The sequence below is a fragment of the Agelaius phoeniceus genome, chromosome 22 (genome assembly GCF_051311805.1).
Source record: "Agelaius phoeniceus isolate bAgePho1 chromosome 22, bAgePho1.hap1, whole genome shotgun sequence".
Classification (NCBI taxonomy): Eukaryota; Metazoa; Chordata; class Aves; order Passeriformes; family Icteridae; genus Agelaius; species Agelaius phoeniceus.
In genome coordinates, this window is record NC_135286.1 from 4,121,983 (window position 1) to 4,145,914 (window position 23,932).

The 23,932-nt window shown below is 49.0% G+C and overlaps 1 protein-coding gene across 1 annotated transcript; it reads right to left on the bottom strand.

Moving 5' to 3' along the window:
- Window positions 1–1,901: 1,901 nt before the first annotated feature.
- On the bottom strand, window positions 1,902–3,591 carry POU3F1 (POU class 3 homeobox 1). The gene has a single exon (XM_054648372.2). The coding sequence runs from the start codon at window positions 3,540–3,542 to the stop codon at window positions 2,427–2,429; it is 1,116 nt and encodes a 371-aa protein (XP_054504347.1). The 5' UTR covers window positions 3,543–3,591; the 3' UTR covers window positions 1,902–2,426.
- Between the last annotated feature and the right edge of the window lie 20,341 nt (window positions 3,592–23,932).

Genomic DNA, 23,932 nt, shown 5'->3' on the forward strand with positions numbered 1-23,932 from the left:
TCCCTTAGCAGAACACAATGTGAAAACTGACCCTGCCCTTCTGAGTATCAATACAAATCCTGTTTGCCAGCCAGGTTAGTTCAGAATGAAGAGGTTACTGAAATGTCTCCTACTATAGAAAATCAGCACAATTAAACATTCAATGCAAACGAGTTTGTTTTCTTTAAGAAACAAGCAAACAAGAAAACCCCTCTTTTGTTCAGTTTTGTTTCTTCCCTTAAAGCCTGGCTGTCAAACAGAAATTCTTAAGCAAAGGCTGCAATTACAGCATGACAAAACACTAAAAACAATGGTACATGTGTGGGGAACACACGAGGTAACAGATAAGGACAGATTCTCAGAGTTGGAAATTAATTTAAATGCTGTCATGATACATTGACTCAAATCCTTAAGTCATCTTCCTCCTTTACTTTTTTTACTGGAGTGTATCATCTAAGCTACTACATCTGCAGAGCTATTTAGAAATTAGTAAATATTCAGTAAAAACAGCGAAACTTTTTGAATTCAGGATCCCTACCACAGCCCTACCATTCTCTGCTCTTCTATAAAAACCAATCTCATTATGAAAAAGGAAGCTAAGCCTGTAGCAAAAGCTGACAGAACACACACTGCACACTAAGCCCTTTAAGTGAGATTTTGTATTATGCTCTGCGTGCCAAGGGAAGTTACTAAAACCCTAACCCACAGCATTCACTAGCTGGTTTGTATCACAGAGTGAGCCATTTCTTTACAGGCTATTTGATGAAATAACTGCTCAAAGTGACTTTATTTTAAAATCTCAAAAATCAGTTTACTTTTTGAATTTTGAATGAGAACTTGATAGTCTTGAATTAGCTGATGTAGAATAGCTACATTATAAGAAACATTGAAAATGCACTAAATTATAACATTATCAATGGCAAATGTGACATTGCTTAGACAAGTAATATACACCCCCACCAAAGGCACAAAATGCAACAAAATCAAACTGCAACGAAGACAAGAATCTTCAAGTATAAATTTTCAAGAGTAAGTTACATTTGGTATGTTAGAAATTTTTATATATATTAAAAAGAATTATACATAAACTGCAATGCACAATGCCGTGCTTTCGCTAGAAAATCCCCTTTAAAGCTTCTGTTTTCACAGCACATAATTTGTGCCGAATAAAGTGGGGAAACCATCCAATGCCAGGTGTCTGAGAACATCAGTAAATTCCCTGCCAACTAAAAAGAAAGAATTTGGTCCTTTGCTACCAGATTTCGATCAAGTATTTAATCAGTGCAAGAGCTCTGTATGGGAACATTTTTCAAAAGTTCTCCCAACACACAAAACCCCGCAGGAATCCAAGGACCTGCAAAGGCAAACAATCCTCACATGCGACTTTTCTTGGTGCTGCAAGAGAAGGTTTAGAGATGCAGGATCACTCTTCCAAGAACCGATAGGCTGAAAAATACATTTTTCTGCGTTTTCTTGGCAAAACCACCAAATATTCGGGCACGAAACCACGACAAGGGAAAGCTGGTGACATCAGAAAAAGCGAAGAGCGTGGTTTGAGCAGAAAGAATCTACTCAGCAGCACCAGCGTGCGTGGATTACCCTGCGATACGTGGGAGGAAAGTTCCGTGCGGGCCGTTTTGTGTTCGCAGCGCGGAGAGCCGCGCTCGGATCGGCAAAAACTCTGCGGGGAAAGGTGCGGGGAACACGGCGGTGCACAAAGAGCATCCACGCAGGGGAAGCGGCTCGCCCGAAGCGGAGAGCCGCGCTCGGATCGGCAAAAACCCTGCGGGGAAAGGTGCACAAAGAGCATCCACGCCGGGGAAGCGGCTCGCCCGGGCAAAGCCCGCCGGGCACCGCGGGTGCGAACCGCGGGGGCACCGCCGACACCGCGAACGGGGCTCCCCGGCCGCCACCGGCAACGGGAGCTCGGCCGCCACCGGCCCCGACGGCCGCGCTCCGAGCCTGCAAAGACGACACGAGACCGGTTCCTGGGTAAATGGTTTATGTAAGTAATAAAATATTTACTATAACATAAATAGAAACGTACCCTCGCAGTCTACATTGGTTTTGCAATAAGAGATACAAACAAAAAAACCGAAACCCCCAGGGGAATGGACCGGACTGAACCCACCAACGGGAGGGTGGTGCGAGCTCCGCGCACGGTTAGAAATAAATAGAGACGGGCCGGGAAATGGTTTCGAAGCGTCCCCCCGGGCCGGGCCGGGCCGGGCAGAGCGGGAGGGGCCGAGCCGGGGGCGCCGCCGCCTCCCGGCCGCGCGAGGAAGGGAATAAATTAGAGATCGCAAACCTTTGGCTACTGCTGCGGCGGCCGCTGCGGCTCCGGCGGGCGAATAAATAGAGCGGGCGGCCGGGCCAGTCTGAGAATAAATTAAAACGCGTCCCCCGCTGCCCGTGCCCGCCGCGCCGCCGTCGGGGCCGCGGGGCAGTCACTGCACGGCGCCGGGCAGCGCGTGGTGCAGCGGCGAAGTGTCCGCCTGTGCGTAAACGTCCTCCATGGGGGGATGCGGGACCCCGGCCGGCGTCATCCGCTTCTCCTTCTGCCGCCGGTTGCAGAACCAGACCCGCACCACCTCTTTCTCCAGCTGCAGGGAGTCCGCCAGCGAGGTGATCTCGTGCGCCGAGGGCTTGGGGCACTTGAGGAAGTGGTTCTCCAGGGCGCCCTTGACGCCCACCTCGATGGACGTCCGCTTCTTCCTCTTCCTCCCCTGCGCCGCGATCTTGTCCAGGTTGGTGGGGCTGCCCGTGCTGGAGTCCGTCTCCTCCAGCCACTTGTTGAGCAGCGGCTTCAGCTTGCACATGTTCTTGAAGCTCAGCTGCAGCGCCTCGAACCGGCAGATGGTGGTCTGCGAGAAGACGTTGCCGTACAGGGTGCCCAGCGCCAGCCCCACGTCGGCCTGCGTGAAGCCCAGCTTGATCCGCCGCTGCTTGAACTGCTTGGCGAACTGCTCCAGGTCGTCGGAGCTGGGCGCGTCCTCGTCCGACGGCTCGGGCGGCCCCAGCGGCGGCGGCGATGCCGCCAGCTCGTGGCCTCCCGCCTCCTCGGCGCCCAGCGGGTCGCGCAGCCCGTGGTGCAGCGCGGGCGCCGGCGGGCCCAGCATCCCGTTGAGGCCCGCGTAGGGCTGCGCGTAGAGCAGCGGCTGCCCCGACGGCGGGGACATGGGCGGCAGGTGGTGCGCGCCGCCCTGCGCCCAGCCGCCCGCCGCGCCGCCCGCCGCCGGCTGGTGCACCAGGTGCGGCCGGTGGTGGAAGGCGGCGGCCGACAGCTCTTCGCGGGGTCCCGGCGGGCCGCCCTTGGCGTGCTCGGCGGGCGGAAGGTGCGCGCCCCCTCCGCCCCCACCGCTGCCCCAGTCCGTGCCGGCGCTGGGCAGCCACTGGTGGTGCGCCAGCCCGACGGCGTGCCCGGCGGCGGGGGCCAGTCCCTGCAGGTACTCGTGGTGCATCATCTTCTGCACCTCGCGGTACGTGGTGCCCTGGTGCAGGCGGTCGCCGTCGGGGTGCATGAGCGCGGCGGAGCGCGGCAGGTACTGCGCGGCGGCGGCCATCGCGTGTGCGCCGCGCCGCCCGCGCCGCGCTTTAGAGCCGCGCGCCGGGGCGCGGGGCCGCCGCGCGCCCGCCCCGCCCCCGCGCCCCATTGGCCCGCCCGCCGCCGCGGGTGGCGCGCGCCGCCCCGCCATAGGGCGCCGCCGGCGGGAGGGCCCCGCCCCGCGCCGCCCGCTCGCCATTGGCCGGCGGCGGGAGGGCGCTGCCCACGGGATTGGCCGGCGGGGGCAATGGGCGGGGCGGCCCGCGGCGGAGCGGGCGCCGATTGGAGGAGCGCGGTTCATTCATGCCGAGCTGCCGGCGGCCGCGCGGGCCGGGCGCGGGGGCGGCGCGGACCCGGTGCCCCCATCTCTGCCCGCTCCCTGTGCCCTCATTTCTGCCCGCTCCCTGTGCCCGCACCCTGTGCCCGCTCCCTGTGCCCGCATCTCTGCCCGCACCTTGAGCCCGCACCCTGTGCCATCTCCCTGTGCCCGTACCCTCTGCCCGCACCTCTGCCCGCACCCTGTGTCCGCATCTCTGCCCGCACCCTGTGCCAGCTGACTCTGCCTGCACCCTCTGCCCGCATCCTGTGCCCTCTCCCTCTGCCCACTCCCACTGCCCTCACTCTGTGCCCGCCCCCTGTGCCAGCTCTCTCTGCCCGCACCCTGTTCCCGCACCCTCTGCTCACTCCCTGTGCCCGCTCCCTCTGCTGAATTTTGGCTGCTGCCAGGCAGGTGGAGAGCGCTGCCTCCTGCAGCTGCTGTGCAGGGGTGGCCACTGGGGCTCAGCCACTGGACTGCATCCTAATCCAGGCCAAGTTGTGACGTTAAAAGTCGTGATTGAGGTTTTTTGGTAAATTTGGACCCCGAAAGGTCGGAGCTCCTTCCTGAACGCTGCATGGGATAGAGCAGCAAGGGCCAAGAAATGAGGATCTGAGATTGTTTGGGCGTCATGGGAAATGCGGGTCTTGGATGCTGCCTCAGAGGCAAGTCTCTGAGCTGGTTTGAGGGTTGGCACGGGATAAAGGTGGAGGAATTTGTGGGAAAAGACAATGACAACAAGAAACAGACATGTCTGGCAGTGCTGGGAGAGGGGCAAGGGACGTCTTAATTAAGCCAGCTCCAGACTTCATCTGGGGCTTGAGGCCCAAAGTGAATCAGGTGGGCACCAGGAGCATTCATCACTTCTAAAAATTAATCTTTGTCCCTGTGCTCTGTTGCAGGATGGGAGCAGAGACAGTGACCTTTGCCAAGGGCTCTGGTGAACAATGGACTGCCGGATCAATACGTGTACGAGTGTAACATGTCAAGATGCCCTGCACCTCCTCAGCTGGGCAGGGTGGCTTTGCTGCTGCTAAGGACATTAACTGCAGCCTCCTGAAAGGCTCTTTGTGAAGTGTGCCACATCCCCTCCTGTGTGTTGGGGGCACTTTGTCATTTCAGGGTACCAAAGCCCTGCTTTGGGTTGGGCTCCTCCAGCCCTGCATGCTGGGACAGTTGGAACCAGCAGGCAGAAAATCCAGTTTTGCCTTCTGGGTTTGGGAGGACCAAGCTGCAACACCCCACAGTGGCACATGAGCAGCACAGTGCCCACCTCTGCCTTCACTGGCACCTTGTCCTGGTGGCCCTGTGGGTGAAAGTGCTGCCCCAGCCACCCTGTGCTCACTGATTTGACCCACACTGACCCTCGTCCTGGTTCACCCTGGGGTCTCCAGCCTGGGACCACACAGGGCTGGAGAGCTCTGTCTCCTCCTCCAGGCTTGCAGGTGGCAGCAGCCAGGAGCTGCTCCTGCCTTTCAGCAGCCCAGGGCCCAACCTGCAGCCACGGGGCTGGGGCTGCTCCATGGCAAGAGCTCAGCATCCTGCAGGGGCCTTTGAGCTGCTGGGCCTTGCTTGCTTGGATCGTGGAAAGAGCAGCTGGGAGGGTGGCACACCTTGCTGCTGGCAGTCTCTGTATCCACTGGCTCTGGGGACAAGTTTGGGACTGAACATGTGCGGGTTTTTTTGCTGTGGAATTACATGTAATTAGTTCCTTTCACTGAACCCAGGTACACACATATTCTCTTTTTTCAGGTGTACAGCCCTAGAGAAGGGCTGGACTTTGTAGGAGAGATGGGTTCCTGTAGATCATGGAGCATATTTCATTAGGACAATAATTTATCTTTCTTATTTTCCTGAGGAATCCTTTGCCCACACTGGATACGTTTGTAATGAATAGAAGTCTTTCAAATGATTCAGTGACATGCTGTAAAATATCATACTTGGTTAAGCATTTTCTCTATATTTTTTCTGACCTAGATTCATATTCATGTCAACTCTCCATGATGCAGTGCTGTAATATTAAAATTTTTTGGTAGCCAATTGCTTTTGATATTTATATCCATTTTTAAGGGAATCACAATGAATAAATGTGCCCGGCTCTAACTTTATGCAAAATAAGCTGTGTGTAAATCAGTAAATCATTAATAGAATGAATCATTTCCAAAGGCTGAAGACTGGATTGCATTTCAAACCTTCATCTGTTCTGTATGTTTCAGAAATTACCAAAGGAGAGGACACATCATGTGTGATAACTGAGGTGCCCATCACAGACTGTTTGCACAGTAGTGCTGGTTTATGTTTGATCAAATGACCTTTGCAAACCAAGGCATTGTGCACTGATTGTGCTTTGGGCTTGTTCTGCTTAATAGAAATACAGTTTAAAAACTGGGAGCAGCAAACAGCAGGGGAAGATGCAAAATTCCCATTTAATTCCTCCCTCAGTGATTCCCAGCTCCAGAAGTCAGAGCCAGGTAGCAAAGTTCTCTCTTTTATTAAACAACATGAAGGAGATAAAAGCAAAGGAGAGGGTGCTGACCCAAAGTGAGGAGGACAGGAAGGATTAAGATGCCTGTATAAGCACAACCTTCAAGAGCCAGACCTGCATATCCCTGGTACTCCTGTCTCCACTGAGGTCTGGGACTGAGGAGTTGCAGAGCTTAAAAGACTCTACCAAGATTTCATTATGTTGAAAGTCTCTTCCTATTTAAAAAAAAATTATATATTTTATTATATTTTAAGATATAATATAACATATTATATTAATTATATTAATTATATTATATTAATTATATTATATTATATTATATTATATTATATTATATTATATATTTTATTATGTTAATATATTATGTTTTATATAATATATATTTTTATAATATACTATATATTTTTTTATTATATTTTTACATAGCTTTTCAGAACCATACCATCCAGCAAATCCCTGCAGGAGGGCATCCAGGTTTCCTAGCAAAAGCTAGTTCCTTCATTAAGCCTTGCCAGGGATATTGGCATGCAGTCCATTCCCTCTTCAAGGAATAAACAACCCCATGGGCAATGTTCAATATGATTCATTCTCTGTGTGACTGTGACAGCATCAGAACCTGCCTAATGCAGCTGGATCTGAGGCTGGTGGGAGGACTGAAATAACAATAATGAGGAGGCTGAGCACACAGAGGGAGCAGAGCTGGGGCTGCTGTGCACAGCCAGGGATGCAGCCCCTGCTCTGCTGTGTCCTGAGCAGCCCCAGGGCACTCAGGGCTGCTGGGGAATGCTCTGGGATGAGGAGCTGTGTCCTGTCAGGGCATCTGGGAAAACATCTGGGCCTCCTGCACTGAGGGAGCAGCTGCTGCTGCTGTCTGGGCCCCTCTCAGACACCAGCTGGAACATCTGGATGGAACATTGGAGCCATGGGACAGAGAGAGAGAAATGACCAGTGTTTCTCACAGCAGCTTGTGAGGATTTCAGGGAGTTGTAAGGATGTGATAATAACTTGTTAAGCATAAACAGTCTACAAGTCTTGGGGGTCTCTGTGCTCAGGATGACCCTGAGATGTGTCAGAGTCTCTTTTCCCAGCCTGGCACCCAAAGAAGGAGTCAGGATTCTTCTGTTCTTGTTCTCAAGGTTGTTTATTATTTCTTATCTATTCTATTCTTTCTCTGACCTGCTGAGGTCTGTCCAGCAGGTTGGGTTATGGCACAGTCCCTGCCCTTGGGGTGGTGTTGGCTTTTTATACTAAAACCTACGTGTACTTCATTGACAATAATTTCCCAATACCTATCACCTATGTTACACAGCCTGTCTCTACTCTGAACCAATCCAGAAGTGTCACCATCACAGCAGAAGATGGAGGACAAGAAGAAGAAGAAGAAGAAGGACAGGACACACCCAGATTCCTTCATCTTGCGCCTTGAACCCCCATTCTAAATCCCCAAAATTCTACATTTCACCCTGTGATAAATTCACTTAACATTCTATTCAAACTCCTGTGGCTTGTACATCCTCACACAAAGTAGGTAATTGTTTCCATGGGCTAAAATCCAAGGCACAGGTGTCTGTGACTCTGTGCCAAGATCTCAGGCCCCTGCCAGGTCTGGAGTCACCCAGGGCAGCCAGAGCAATGTCCTGGGTGCTGACATACAAGTGGTGTTTTTCTACTTTGTCTTTCTGTTCTTCTCAAAGACAGTGTGTGAAGATGTTTTTGTTAATTAGCCAATCAAATAAAATCTATCATATCACTCTATAAAAACCACGCAATTCTCTTGAATAAAACCTTCTTGCCTCCTGATTATTCCTGTGTTATTCTCAACACAAAAATGACAGAGCAGGGGCTCTGCACCATCTCTGCAGCAGGGAAAGACACCTGCATTTCCTGTCAGCTGAGAGGAGGCCAAGAGTCAATTCTCCAAGTAAAATCTGCCTGTAAGTGTGAAACTGCCCTGAGAAGAGGCAGCATTTCCTAGAATTTTTTAGCATTTTGCCGAAATGTCTTTCATCTAGGACATCTAGGAGCACAGATAAGAAATTTTTACAACTTTTTGGGTGGCTATACCTTTTGGCAAAATCTTATTTTTTACTTTGCTCATCTAAACGTGCCGAATTCTTAATTTGGTGAGTGACAGTTAACAGGTTAGTGTCTGGGACAACAGTGAATTTAAAAAATTAAAAATTAAACAGTGAATTCAAAGCTAGAGAGGAAGAGAACTAGAGAATAAATCACGGAGAACAGTTAATACAAATGTGTGAGATGTGCTCACTGTGATTAGCTGTACTCATATACAGTCCTGTAATTGTTTGAAAATTGTCCAAAAATAAGTTCTCATGAGACCAAAATGAATGCAAAAAATGCTGTTGTGGTCTTTTCTTGAATCAATGAAATTTAGACTAGGCAGTCACTAAATTTCTGTTTACACAACAGACCTTAATGGCTCCAAAGGAAGCGCTCAAATGTAGTCGACAAATAATCCCTATTTATGAAAGCCCCATAATATGCATTTACATAATCCCCACTTTAAAAAGCTATATCAGCTCTAAAGTTCTTCAGCTCAGAGATATGCCCCAGGGGATTAAAAGCAATAAACAAAACAAAGGGAAAAAGATGCACACACGCATCCAGCACCAAGCACCGCAGCCTTTGGGATTATCACACTCAGGAGGAGGCAGGGATAACCCACAGCCCTGCCCACCCCACTCCACCTCCAGCAGGGTCTGTGCATGTGCAGAGATGAATCCATGCACATCCCATGGCTTGGAGCACGTGTGTGGCACTGCAGTGTCTCTCTGCATTCTGTCTCTCCTGGCTTTTTTCCACAAATACGAAATTGGCTCGTCCTGTGTGCCCAGGAAGCGCCACAATGAAACAAACAGCCTTACTCGTGTTTTGAGGTGTGTGTAGCAGCTTTAGAAGGCAGCTGATAGGACACAGAGCTGTGGGTTGTGCCCTTTATTTGTGCTCAAGATGACTGGACAGTTGCTGATATTCCCATGTGACGGATGTGGCATTTTGCTGTCGAGGTGCTGTCCTTGAGATAAGAGCTGTGACAGGGCAGGGACCTGCACCAAGAATGTTAATGTTGCTGAAGGGTTTGAATTTTAAAAAAGCTGTTCTTTACTGTGGAAAAAAAGCTGCTTCTGAAAAGCTGATTATTCAGAAGTGTGAATTTTGGAGACTGATTTCTTACCTTCTGAAATGTTACCTTTGCAACTACCCATTGCTTAGGAACAAAACTTTATGAGTCTTGTCTGGTGAAGCCCGAGTTTTGCAATTCTGGTAGTTGGCTCAAATCTATATTGGATTCAGTCAAATTAAGAAAAGAAAATAGAATTCATTTCCAGTTTTAGAGAAATATGTTTGCTGCCCGCACATTCTGAATTCTCTGTGTGTCTTTTGCTTCAAACTCTTTGATTAGCATTTATAACATCAATGAGAGCACAGAAGCACAGGAATGTTGGTATTTACCCCCAGTGAATGCCAGCATTCAAGTGCTGTGGAGTTTTGTGTGCACAAAACATCCCTGCCCCGAGCTCCCAGCTGTGAGGTCATCCAGCTGTGAGGTCATCCAGCTGTGCTGGTGCTGCAGGCAGCAAGGAGAGTGATAACTGCTGAGCAGCCACCTGCCCTGGCCTCTCCCATTGGGCCCAGCCCTTCTCCAAAAGCCAAATGGGATTTTTCTGGTTTGCTGGGGTAGGGCAGGGCCCGGTGTCCCCTCTTCCCCTTTGCTGCTGGTGTCCCTGCCCAGCAGCCCTGGAGAGCTCTGCCCCCCTCACCCTGGGGAATCCTCTCCTATCTCTGCATAATGGCCAGAAAAATCTTCACCTTAAACCCAGACTCATTCCTGAGTGAGGCCAGGGCTTAGCACCAGCTGCCCAAGGCACTGAGTGTTCCTTCCCAAAATAAGGTTCGTAATTTCACTCCATGTGTTCTCAGCTCAGTTCCACCTTAATAACGAAGATTTTTATTTTCTGTTTGATGAGGATCTCTGCAGTTTCCATAAAGCAACCACATGAATAAATAAATACTCAGTTTAGAACAGATAAGACCTGGGGGTGAGTTTGGTGGGGGTTCAGCAAGAAAGATTTATGCATTCAGCAGATAAAGGGGTCCATGGTTGTGGCATCACTTGATCTTGTCAATCCAATACCAACTGGAACAGGGAGCAGAAGCAGCTGATCTTTCTCTGGAGTGCAGTAACAGGAGCTCAGGAATCACCACACCTGCACGTGGTCAGGAATTCTCCTGTGCTTGTCCAGAAATCTGCAAAGGCTGAGGAAGGAATTGTACAGAGAATGGTTCATTTTTGCATTTTCCAGTCATATTTGGTGCAGGACATGAGTGTTCCTTTATTCACCCCACTCCACACTGATTACTGTAATGATGCACAGTTCCAGAGCTGTCTGTCACTATTTACAGACCACACTTCCCAAACTGAGATGTTTTGAACAACGTACAGATACACCAAAACAGGGAGGCAGAAATTTTCTTTGTGGTAAGGCTGAGGTGCAAGTGTTGGGAGATGAAGGGATGAATCCCTGTAATTCTGTTTTTACTACAAATTATGCCTGGCTTAAACTCTCCACCTCAGGCTTTGATCTGCTGTATTTGTGCTAATCCATGTATTTATGCTTTGCCAATATGGATTTAAAGTGGTGTAATTCAGGTTATTCTCAAGACCAAGAGTCCTTCCTCTGCCTGAACTGTCACTGTGTCACAATTGTTGCACTTTTGGTGAATTTTCATCAGCCCTTTTGTGATAACTGAGGCAAAAGGTGAGTTCAGAAGGAAGGAAAACATCAATTTTTAATGAATTTAACTTCTCAGGTGATGATGTGCTTCTGGAGAACAGGAATCAGGCACCAGCCTTCAGATTACTCTGCTTCTCCCTGGCCTCACCCAGCACACTGAGCGTGAACCTGGCTCTGCTCACACTGGAACAGGGATCTGGAGTTCAGCTGTAGAGAGCTGATGCTGCTGCTGCTCTTCACTGTCCCATTCTGGTCAGGGAAAAGGAAGTGGTGAGCAGCTGGGGTGGGAGATAATGCCTGGCACAGCACCTCACTGAGTGAGGGCTCTTTTGTAACAACGGTGCCACCAAAAAATTTCATTTCTTCATCTCTTTTTGAGCCAAGCTCGATGATGAAAATATCAAACCTGGCCAGTTCTGAGGCCTCAGTAACTTCTCTTTGTGTGTTGCTTCTCAGCAACCTACAGGTTTCTGCCCTCCCTTTGGCCACTTCATTAATAATTTAAATAGTTCTATTAACCAGAGAGCACTTATGGGGGGTCCATAAGCACCATGGAAACATCAAAACACAGCTGGAAAACAAATTTTTCTCACCTGGAAAAAATTTTTCTAGGGTCTCACCTGGAAAACAAATTTTTCTTGTGCAAACCAAGAGCATTGACTGAACTGAGTGGGAAGAGCAGGGGCTGTGGGGGCCAAAGCTTTCCAGGTTGCCCCTGCTGCAGCTGGGGCAGGAGGAGCTGAGGATGAGGAGCTGCTCAGGGCCTTGGCAGGCTGTTCCACCTGTGAGTCAGCTCTGCAGGAGTCTCACCAGCCCCTTGGCCAGACAAGCTGTGCCTTCATTAACTCTTTCCTGTAGGAGATGTAGAAGCCAATTAATTACAACTTAGACTTTATTCCATTAAACTCCTCTGAGCTCCAGGGGAAGAGCCTTAAGATTCTGCTCTGATCCTGCTGCCACTGACGCCTGTAAAATCTCTCCACAGACTTGGATGGGAAGAGACATTAATTCCATGTTTGCTCTCAGCCTGGAGCATGGCCAGTGCTCTGACTGCAGCCCCTCTTCCCAATCAAACCTGCCTTAGGGACATGAATTGTCCTCAGAGAACAGTTCCTGCTGCTTCCAGGGACACTGGACCAGGTGGCCACTCGCTGGGGTTACTGTCAAAACCTTGCTCCCCTGCCTGATCTCAAACTTCCATTCTGCTGCTCCCTGTGAAGACAAACCCTGAGCTGTTCACCTTTCCAACTGAACTGACTCCAGTTAGTTGAGTTTTCAAAGAGGGATCACCACATCTGAAGTGACATCATATCATAGGCAGCAGGGTGAATCTGCAAAGGTTTATCCCCTACAGCACCTCAGTCCAATGCTCTTGGTTTGCACGAGAAAACTTTGTCTTCCAGGTGAGACCCTGCACATCCAGCTGTGTTTTGATGTTTCCATGGTGCATATGGACCCCTCATAAGTGCTCTCTATGGTTAATAGAACTATTTAAATGATTAATGAAATGGCCAAAGGGAGGCCTGTAGGTTGCTGAGAAGCAGCACACAAAGAGAAGTCACTGGTGACATCACACAGCTTTGCTTCTAAGAACAGAAATCTTCACAAGCAAAGATTGTGAAAAAGTGGGCAAGTCAAAGAAAAGAACTGTTCCTAAATCTCCTTTTCATAAAGTATTTGTGCTTCAAAGAAGGCAGAGGACTGGATGTTGGTTGTCTGTGTCCCACTGGACTGCATTGTTGAGGAGGCAGGAGTGGTTCCTGCTGTGCCACAGGAGCAGGAACCACCACGTTAGGGGCCATCACCCAGGGCCACACTGCAGACACATCTTTGCATGGGTTCTGAAGCCAAAGCCACTGTGCCCTGCACAAGCAGCTAGGATTTATTCGAGGGTTCATTTATTCATTTCCTTGGGTGTTTGGTGTGGAGCAGGTACAAGCTGATGAAAGGAGTGCTGTTATTTATACAGCATATGAAAATGCAGCTGTTCTGTGAGCAGTTTTGGTCACTGCAGGATAAAAGAAGGACAGCAAGGTATGAAGGAGTGTCCAAAGGAGGGCAATGAGGAAGGTGAAGGGGAAGCTGGAGTCACTTGGTCTGTGAGGAGCAGCTGATCTCACTTTGTCTGTTCAGCTGGAGAAGAGGAGGTTTAGGGGACACTCATCACAGTTACATCTTTCTTATGAGGGGAAAAGGAGGGGCAGGTACTGATCTCTTTGGTGCCCAGCGACAGGACCTGAGGGAATGGCCTGAAGCTGTGTCAGGGGAGGTTTTGGTTGGATATTAGGAAAAGGTTCTGCCCCAAAGGGTGGCTGGGCACTGAACAGGCTCCTCAGGGCAGTGGTTACAGCACCAAACATGACAGAGTTCAGGAAGGGTTTGGACAGCACTCCCAGGTGCATGGTGTGACTCTTGGGGATGGTTCTGTGCAGGGCCAGGACTCGATGATCCTTGTGAGTCCCTTCCAACTCAGCTTATTCTGTTATTCTGTGATTTTGGATGTAGGACAGCAGAGTTCAAAGTCAAATTTCCCTTTGTTCCTGTGTGTTGCAAGTAGCTTACTGGCATGGGCCCAGGACTTCTCAGACTGGTTACAGGACTGTCTCATCCAAGCTCTGATCAGTGCCACAACTTGTATTTCTTGTGTTTTGTTTAACTGTACTGTGGGCATCAGACTCCCACTGCAGTCAACAGGCCCTCAGGATCTGGTCTTTCTCTCCAGCCATGGTGCAATGTTGTGTCATCTCTTCACTCTGGCTACTGTTCTGAACCCCTTTCTTCCCAGTCCCACTTATTTGGGTCAACATTTCCTACAGACAAAAATTCTCAACAAAATTCTCAGCAGCAGCACAGGAGATTTGCTTTCTACCTGCTGTGGTTGGCAGCTTGGATGTGTCCTGTTGTATTTGCTGGGTGCCCTGATGAAGGAAGGAAGGAATGATGAATCTGACTCCATGTTCTCAGAAGGTTAATTTATTATTCTATGATACTATATTATATTAAAGAATGCTATACTAAACTATACTAAAGAATACAGAAAGGATACAGACAGAAGGCTAAAAAGATGATAACAAAAAACTTGTGACTCTCTCCAGAGTCCTGACACAGTTTGGCACTGATTGGCCAAAGAGTAAAAACAACTCACAGCAGAATCCAATGGAACAATCACCTGTGGGTAAACAATCTCCAAACACATTCTACAGGAGTAAAACACAGGAGAAGCAAATCAGATAATTATTGCTTTCCTTTTTCTCTGAGGCTTCTCAGCTTCCCAGGAGAGAAATCCTGGGTGAGGGGAGTTTTCCAGAGAATGTGAGTGCCACAGTGCCCCAGTCTGTGATTGTCAGGAGGTGCTGATGGCAGCAGCACAGCCTTCCCTGTGGGAATGATACTCCCACTGCTTTTCAGACCCCTGTGTACCCCAAGGATCCTGGCTTCAGGAGCTCTGCCTGTCCCTGGGAGCACAGTGAGCTCTTCCCTGTGAGCAGTGCTGTTAACAGCTGCACCCCCACTGTTGGCAAGCTTGGACTGTGGGCAGGTTCAGACACCTGTTCCAGCTCTTATCTGGGTGAGGCAAGGCTCACAAAACGGTCCTGCAGAGCTGTCAGCTCCTCAGACCAAACAGCTGTTTGTTTGTCCCTGTGTCAGCACTCTGCCTGGGTGGAGCACCAGGGACATCATTAGAAGAATTTTCTTTCCCTACCAGGCAGTGACACTGATTTTTGCTAGAATGTTTTCTTTTCTCTTTCAAATTGCTATCCTGAAATCCTAAAGTTATGTACAGTAACTTAAAGGTAGAACATTAGAAACTGCCTTGGTGTGGAAGCTTGTGGACCCCCTTTGCTCTGCTTCAGAGCTGCAGCTTCCCCCCAACACTACAAAGTATTTTCATTAGATACCCAACCTCTGGTTCTGATTAAATAACTTGTATAATTAGATTGAGACATCTGCTTATCCCTGGGGGAAGAAATCCCTTTCAGCGCTGGACTAAGTCTGATTTGGTTAATTACCTTAGCTGCACTGTATTAATACAGAGTTTCTTGATGGCAAGGAGCTGTGGTATTCGGTTTATTCCTCCTTACTTTCACAATACAGTTTAGGGATCAGGAATCAGGCACTGAGCCCAGTATTTCCCTCCTCTTTTCACTCATGTCAACACTCTCCCTCATTTTACTCTTTCAATATTCCCTGTTTTACCTGCCTGTGAACAATTTCCAGGATCTTTGTTGGACATGTAAGGATAATCTATTCCCAGTGACTGCTCAAAGCAATGCATCCTTGTGAGTAATTAAAATTCTCAGGGTTCTCCAGCACTGTGAATCTCTCTCAAATAACGATCACCACTGGCACTGCTGTTTTCCAGTTCACCCTCCAGAAGCAGAGCAGATGGACAAGGTGGAAGATGGGGAGAGCAGGGTGGGAATGCACCTGGTTTTGCAGGCCCTGTCCTTTCCCTCTGGTACCTCCAAGGTTGAACCTCTGTGGCAGCTGCACTGCAAAACTCCTCCACAACGGCAGAAAACCCAGGTTCCTTCAGTCAAGCTTGACCAAAAGTGAACAAACACAAGCTGGAAAAGAAGCAACTGAGATTTGTGTGCAAGCTTGGGAAAAGCATCCTCAGAAGAGGCAGCAGCTCTGGGGCAGAGCTGCTGGTGGGCACTGTCCTTGGGGGGGCTGACATGGCCAGGGCCCTCCCTCCCTGCACACCCACCAGCCTGAGCACCCCAAAATCTGAGCTGGTTATTTAAATAAGCCAATCTGGGGGCCCAAAAGCACTTCTGGCAGTGAAATTGGCATTTCTGGCAATGCTATGCAATGGAACGTTTTTCCATCCACATTTGGAAATACTTAATAAGATATAAATCATCTATTTGATAACCAAGCTGTTACAGAACTAGAGATTCAGACTTCCCAGGGAAAATTCAATTCTCAGAACCAATAGTATTTGCTATTTACATGACTTGCCAGCCTATCTAAGGGCTCATCCTTTTCAGAATGCTCTATGGGTAGCCAGAAGGTGCTTTCAGAAAGAATTGTCCAGATGCTTTTCAAAGTAAAAAAAAAAAAAAAAAATATATATAGTGCAGAATTTAGTTGTAACACTAAATCTGTGAATTTTAGAAAAAGGTAATCTGGGTGGAAATCATGGGTGAGGAGAGGCACAGGGACATCAAATGAAATGCCTGCAGGAGGCCAGGGGAAGAATGCTCTGTCCAGCAGCAGAGGTGTAGGGAGGGCTGTCAGGACAGCACACAGCTCACCCACTGCTCTCCAGAATAGTCCCAGGGCCTGACAGCTTGCAGAGATCTCCCATGACAGAAGTGAGGTTTGTTATTCAATAGCCACTAGCCTTTTTTAACCCTTCCATAACTTTGCCTGGGTTTGGTTTTGTTGTTGTTTTTTTTTTTTTTTTCTATTTATGTAAACCTTCAGCATGCCCAGCATTCTGCAGCAAAGATTTCTGCAGATAAATGACACACTGTGCCAAGAGCCACCTTCTCCTGTTTGAAGAACCAGGACCAGTGAAGAAGGCACTCTGGGTGACTTCTTGCTGCTCACAATTCCAGAGGCTGCTCACAGTCCTGCAGCCACACCTTTTCAAGCTGAGGAATCAGTCTGTGGAGCTGTGCCTCCTGTGGATGCTGCTCTATACCCCACACCAACCTCGACGCACATTTCTGAATATTTCCCATGTATGTAATTCTTTGTCAGCTAGGAGAGGGAAAGAATTGAACAATTTAACTGGATTTCTGTGACCTGTGCTCCCAGGACTACTGGGCCACCCAAAGCAGCAGCCAGGAGAGAAGTGCTGTGGGGCAAAACCATTCCATTTGAAAATATTTAAAGGCAACAAAACTGAACAGTCTGGTTTTGGTTAGCATCTAAGCTAGCCCTTTGATGGGCAAATGGTATCAATAAGGTTTCTCACATTATCAATAAGCTTTCTCACATCCACTGTGAGGGAGGCAGAAGCAGCAGGAGCGTTCAGCACAGCATCCAAGGACTGGGCTCCTTCCACACCAGCTCCAGTTTGCTCTGAGGAACTTTTTGCCTCTTTTTTTGAGGTCAGAAGGCGAGTGCAGGTTGGATTTTATCCTGGGTACTTTTCATTCCTTATAACTTTCACGTGGAAGGATGAAATATAGCCGGGTACATTTCAAGCAGGGCCATGGATTACCTTGTACCGACATGCAGGCCCAAGGTGTCCATTATTTATAGCCCTCATTTTCTTGTAGCAGATTTGCATAGATGAGCTCCCAGTGGATGACAGGCCAGAGCTGTGAGGCTCAGGAGTTTACAGGGAGCAGGATAATCCAGCAGCCAGGCATCACTTCGTGTTACGCTGCACCAAGGCTGAACCAGCCTGGCCACAGGTTGTGGGAGAGTGGGGAAACAAAAGGGGCAGAGGAAAATGTTGCCAGCAAACTGAGACTGCTGAGTTCTGGAGGCAATGTGTCACGATTCCTCACATCACTTTGCCTTTGTGACTGCTTAGCAAGTCCAGTGACCACATCCAGGTCTGCCAGTGCTGTGCACCTCAGTGTGTTTGGGGCATTCAGGCCCTGTCAGGGGGCTGAAGTCTCATGTTGTCACTTGGAGTAACTTTCAGCTGGAGAGGAAACAAACTGCTTTGTCAGAAGCTGCACAAACACTCCTGTACCAGGCTGGGAGCAGACCCAGCCAGGTGTCAGCTGGGTGGATTGCTGCTGTTGTCATCAAATGAATTAAAATATTGATCTGCCAGGAGCCAGAATGTCAAGGGAGACTTGCTGGGGAGACTTGGGGAGACTTGTTGGGGAGACTTGTTGTTTCTCTCACTGGTGGCAGCTCAGAAATGGTCCTCTGGGGATGAGGCTTAGCAGTGCATGTGGTGGGAGAAGGCTCTGTCTGGTTCCTGTCTGCAGCTCAGCTCTGGAGCCAGGGAGCCCCCACTGCAAGGGAAAAGGGATCTCAGTGGTCACCAGCTCCTGAGAGAAAAGTGCCACAGAAGCCAGATGAAGCCACGAGAAGGAGTCAGTGGCTCTTGTTCCCTTCTGAGAGCTTCTGCAGGGAGAAACTTCTTCTTCTTCGAGCTCTCAGAAGCTTCTGAGTGAAGAGAACCCTTGTGGTGGCAGGGAGCGATGGGCTGGCACAAGCCACGCTGTGCTGCTGAGCTCTGGCACTCCTGCTCCTGGGCAGGGCATGCCAGGGCTGGGACCCTGCTCCCTGCTCCCCTGCTCCACTCCTCCCTGTGCTCCCTGGCAGCTGCAGCCTCTCCTGCACAGCCCTGCAGCTGCAGGTGGCACTGGAGCAAGCTGTCACCAGGGAGAGTCTGAGCAATGGGGGATCCAATTGCACAAAGCTGGGTCGTGGACCACAAAACCAGATTTGCTTAGCTAATCCTTTGATTGATTTTTAAGGCCTTGCTGAGACTAAAAGACTATTAAGAGATTTGTGCTGGTGGCACCTCCCAGCACAGGAACCAAATCCCCTTGCCCTGCACATGATGGTTCCTGGCCATGGCCTGAGACCCTTCCCAGCTCAGATCAGTCCTTAGCTCCCCCGTTTAAATTCCATCAACCTTCTCCTTGCTGAGGCTCTATCTGGAAGATGCACAGAGGCCTCACACGGTGCCAAGTCCCAGTGCAGCTCTCCAGGCACTGGCTGCAGCTGGGCATCCCACAGAGGTGGGGATCCCACCCGGTCAGGTGTGGAGTGCTGACCCCTTGCCCTCATCACAGCCCTCAGGAACTTCAGCCCAATCTGCTTGGCTTTTTCCCTATAATTTTCCTCTTTGAATCTCACTGTCAGAAATTCCCTTCCCCATCCCACAGAGCATTGGTGCTGCCTTGTGCTCAGTCTGGCAGAAGCCCTGCAACACTCCTCACTGCTGCCTGTTTCCCTGCCCCAACATCCCCAGCCCAGTTTGGATGGGGTACAATGTGCTGAGTGTGCAGACCTGAAACACTTGCTCTTGCCTTTGACTACTCATGTGCCTGCCTGTTTTTCCCAGCACCTGCCTCCTCATGTCCAGATTCAAACTCCAGATAATGTAGCCTGGCTAGCCTCCTGGGCAGGGCTGTGTATGCTGGGAGAAATGCTGGCCTTGAAAATTGGGTGTGAGTCTGTGGGATTCCTCAGATGCTTTCTGCCACTGGGATTGTCTGGAAGATGCTGAGGTCAGACTCTCCTTTCCAGATAGCTCAAATTTACACCAGAAACCATGCCCAGAGCCTGGCAGGCCACTGTCCTGAACATGGTACACCAAGACACAAGCAGTGATGTCATAGGAGCTCTTCAAGGAGACTTTTTAAATAGTTCTGCTCCACTCCAGGCTTTGCCCAGAGCTTGGGAGCTCCAGCAGGAAGAGCCACCCAGCAGAGACCATCTCCAGCACATGAAGATGATGCACGTGGTGCTGGGCCATGCCACAGAGCGGAATCTGGGCATGTTTGACTGTGCTGGGCTAATCCTGAGACACACAGAAAACCCAGTGCCAGCCCTCTCCCTGGTGCTGGCACAGTGCTGCTCTGTGGCCCTGGCCCCAGCCTGGCACACCAGCCCGGGCTGGAAGTGGAGCAGGGAGGTGCAGCCTCCTGGGTTTCCTCTCTTGGTGTTCTCTTGATTCTCCTGGGTTTCCTCTCTTGGTGTTCTCTGCATTCTCCTGGGTTTCCTCTCTTGGTGTTCTCTGCATTCTCCTGGGTTTCCTCTCTTGGTGTTCTCTGGGTTCTCCTAGGTTTCCTCTCTTGGTGTTCTCTGGGTTCTCCTAGGTTTCCTCTCTTGGTGTTTTCTGGGTTCTCCTGGGTTTCCTCTCTTGGTGTTCTCTGGGTTCTCCTGGGTTTCCTCTCTTGGTGTTTTCTGGGTTTTCCTGGGTTTCCTCTCTTGGTGTTCTCTTGATTCTCCTGGGTTTCCTCTCTTGGTGTTCTCTGCATTCTCCTGGGTTTCCTCTCTCGGTGTTCTCTGGGTTTTCCTGGGTTTCCTCTCTTGGTGTTCTCTTGATTCTCCTGGGTTTCCTCTCTTGGTGTTCTCTGGGTTTTCCTGGGTTTCCTCTCTTGGTGTTCTCGGGGTTCTCCTGGGTTTCCTCTCTGAGTGTTCTACACCTGCAGACGTGGAAGTTTTGGGCTGCACCCAGTTGATGTAGTCCTGAGCATCACAACCCAGTCCTGAGCATCACCACCCAGTCTGCTCAGCAGGCACAAACAAAGACCAAGGAATGGTGCAGCAGAGCAGGCAGGTGGCCTGTGGGACACGGAGCTTTCAGCACTCAGGTGCTGCTGGCAGGTCCATGCAGTGCTGCAGCACCAGGCAGCCCAGCAGCCTCTCAGCCATGTGTGCCAGGTGATGCCTGTCCCAGTCCCAGGGCACACCTGTGCACAGTGCAGACCCACCACAGACTGTGAGCTGAGCCAACTGAAAAGGAGGCTTGAAAGAGGATGAAAAACTCAGGGGAGGGCTCGTAAAATGCCAGAGGCAAATGAAAAGATCCCAAACCAAGACGTGATTCTAAAGAACCAAACTCTTTTTCTGGCTCCAATGCCACTTTTTTTTCCTTGCCACAAGGCTGAGAAGTATCACAGATCTGGTAGCTTTTGTTGATGTGACTTAAAGAGCAGTGAAAAGAAGAGCACAGAATGGGAATGAAGGTCTGGTGAGGTTCCCAGAACAGGGAATGCTCCAGCACAAGCTTTGGAGGGTTTTTCAATGAGCACGTGAAGCAAATTTGCTGCTTGTGAGGATGCTCAGGAAAGGGAGAAGCAAGAGACTGCAAACCATTTCATGCTGGTATCAGTTCCACGTTACACAGTGGAGTACAGTGTGAAACACCTGGGACTTACTGAAAGTAGGTGGTGCCAAACAATTCCAAAATACTGTTTCACCCCAGACAATGACTTTGCAGTTGCTAGGATTAATTTTTACTGCAATAAAACAGTTGATATAATGGGCTTAAAGCAGGGAACTCAGAGCAAGGCTCCCAAGGGGCAGAGCAGCAGGTGGGAGCCCAGGTTCATCATCAGGGGCTGCCTGCCCTGGCACTGGCACTGCCAAGCCACAAGTGGGGTGCAGACTGAACCCACAGAGGGACACATTCCTCTTGTGGGGCAGAGATGGACAGCAGGATTCCGTGAGCCTCTAACTTCAAAAGATTGGTGGCCATGAGAGGCTGATCATACAAGCTGCCTTGTTCCTGCTTTCCAAAATAGTATGAGAATTGTGAAGCTGCAAGACAGGAATGTGGGCAGAGACCTGACAGATCCCTGTAGCTCAGCTGAGCAAAGCCCTGTTAATAACCTGAAACCCCCGAGGGAGGGAGGGACAGCCAGTTCTGGTTTTGCTTAACCAGGGTCTCCTGCCCTTACAACATTATAATATCAAAGAACTTTGTGTGGAGAACTAGATACAGCAGCAAGTGCACCCCCAAAAGGACCAGACCTTAAGATCTCAGTGCAGTTTGCTGCAGGAGAGTAGAGTTTAAGTCATAGTCTGGAGAAACAAAGACTCAGAGGACAGGATCAGTCCCTAATTACCTCTCAGTTAATGTGAATATGCAGGAGGATGAGGAGAGGGAGGGGCAGGAGACACAAGCATGAGAAGCACTGATGTGGAGCTGGGCAAGGGAAAGTTTGCGCTAGACGCAAGGGGAAAAAAAGGCCTTAAAAATGCCTGATGTAAGACATTCCTACAGGCAGCGGGCTGAAAATGAAGTCACAGGAAATATTTCCATAAAAGTCAGGAGCAGTTTGAGCAGGGAAGTTGCCATGAATGATTCAGTGAACTCCTGGCTCAGAATTCTGGCAGGACCCAGCTGTCCATCCCAGTCCACCCTCCTCACTCAGCGCTGCTGCCTTCCAGACAGCCCTGGGCACTCAGTGCCTCTGCTGGGGAAATGAGTGTGCTCTGCTCATGTAGCCAAGGCATCATTTTCAGCAATTCTTTGGGTATTTAACATACTAATATTTTAAAAAGAACAGAGATGTGTTATTTAGAAAACACCCCAGAAGGCTGACTCTCTCTTTTTCCAGGAAAAATGCATTTGCAGCAAGCAGCAGGTGCTGCTGTGTTTTAATCTAAGTTAAGAGACTCCTGTTGGGGCTCCAGTGCTGATTACTGTCCATAAATCATGCTCAGCCTCACATCCCCTCCATCACACCAAGGTACCCTGCATGAACACACCCAGTCTGACATCCACTGCTCTGATCATGCTCACTCAGCCCATCCCAGCCTGCCTGCAGCTGCATTATTCTTCAGTGTCCACAGATGTTTACAGTTTTTATTTCCAATAACCTCCAACTGCAAACAGAAGGTGGTTCCTAGCTACAATAGATTAATAATGCAATAAAACATATCTTGTGACCCAAACCCTAAGTAACAAAAGATGTGCTGAAATAAAAAATGTTAATATAGAATCCTGTGTGCAATTAGGAATAACCTTATTAATAATTTGAATATTTTCCAATGAATTGTCTGGCCTATCTCTCATGAGACTAACTTCAAACAGTTTGAGAATTAGAGCTTGGCTGCATTCGTTATGGATGGAGCCAGACAACAGGAACAAGTAAACCAAATGGTACCATGAATTTCAGTGAAAACATCATTCTACTCTGTTAGTGAACTCATGGTTTTGGCTGAAAATGTACATTTAGCAGACTGTCCCTTTGTATGGAATGAATCAAATCAAATTTCCTATCATCAAACTCATAGATGGCTGCAAAGAAAAAGGTTTAATTGAGTTGAACTTTAACACTGAATTTTAAAGTTTGCTGATTGTGGATTGCTTTACTGCTCAGATTTCTCCCCTAGTCTGAGGTGTCACTTCTGCATTTCAGGAATTAAGCAAGAGGCACATCTGGAAAACAGGTTATTTTGGAGGAGACTACACAGAAATAATTGAAGAAATTTGGACTTGGCCTAAAATCTCTGAGACTGAAGCCTCCTTTTCCTGACGAGGATCCAGGAAGCAGTGCTTCCATATTTATTTAACAGTAAGAATATGTCAGTTTGTACAAAAATATATATATGGAAGTTCTGACAATCTCAAGGTTGCCCTTATAGTTGTGGTAGGCTTTAATGAGAAGCACTGCCTCCCATGGGAGATGAACTAGTGGTTCCAGCCACAGCAGTCTGATAAAAACTCCCACTAACAACAAATATCTTATCTTTCCACCTGGCCTTGTCCTTAGCTACTTCCTAAAAGAGCTGTCTCAAGCGAGGAGGAGCTGCTCTGGGCTCACAGCTCAACCTTTGAGTTTCGGGAGTGGGCCTGTCCACAGCTGAGGAGAGTCTGCTGGTTCCTTCCCACCAAAAAACTTGTTTATTGTAGCCTCAGATGAATCTTTCCTATAACTGTGGTTAACCTCTTCCTATAGTTAGGCTTCTTATGATTCACCTATGCTAAGTATTTTGCAATTAAACTCCCCCATAGAGCAAACCAAGCCTTTATTACAGCTGCAGAAGTCTTCTTTGTCTGGCTGAACCGGGTCTTCTACTTTTGTTCCCATGACTTTTTCCTAACAAGTTTGCAAGCTCCCATCCCTGGATTGCTGCTGGGACCATGAGCTTTCATGAGATGGTTTTAAAGTACAGACAGAAAAGGTGGTGGTGCTGGCAGTGGGGGGATCTTTCAGTCTGCTTCATATAGGTCTCTGTTCTTTGAGGTTAGTAATTTGTTCTTTGGTGAAAAAAAGATGTTATGAGATGGGTCAGTCATACATTTTCCTCTAGCAAAATGAGCCCCCAAAAAAGAGCAAGGTACATGTGTCAGGATGTGGCTGAAATCACAAACAAGCAACTGGCAAGAAAAGGACATCTATCACAGTGAAAAAAATCTGTGCCATGCCAACAGCTCCAAAAATAAAGGTCTAAAATGTTATATCACA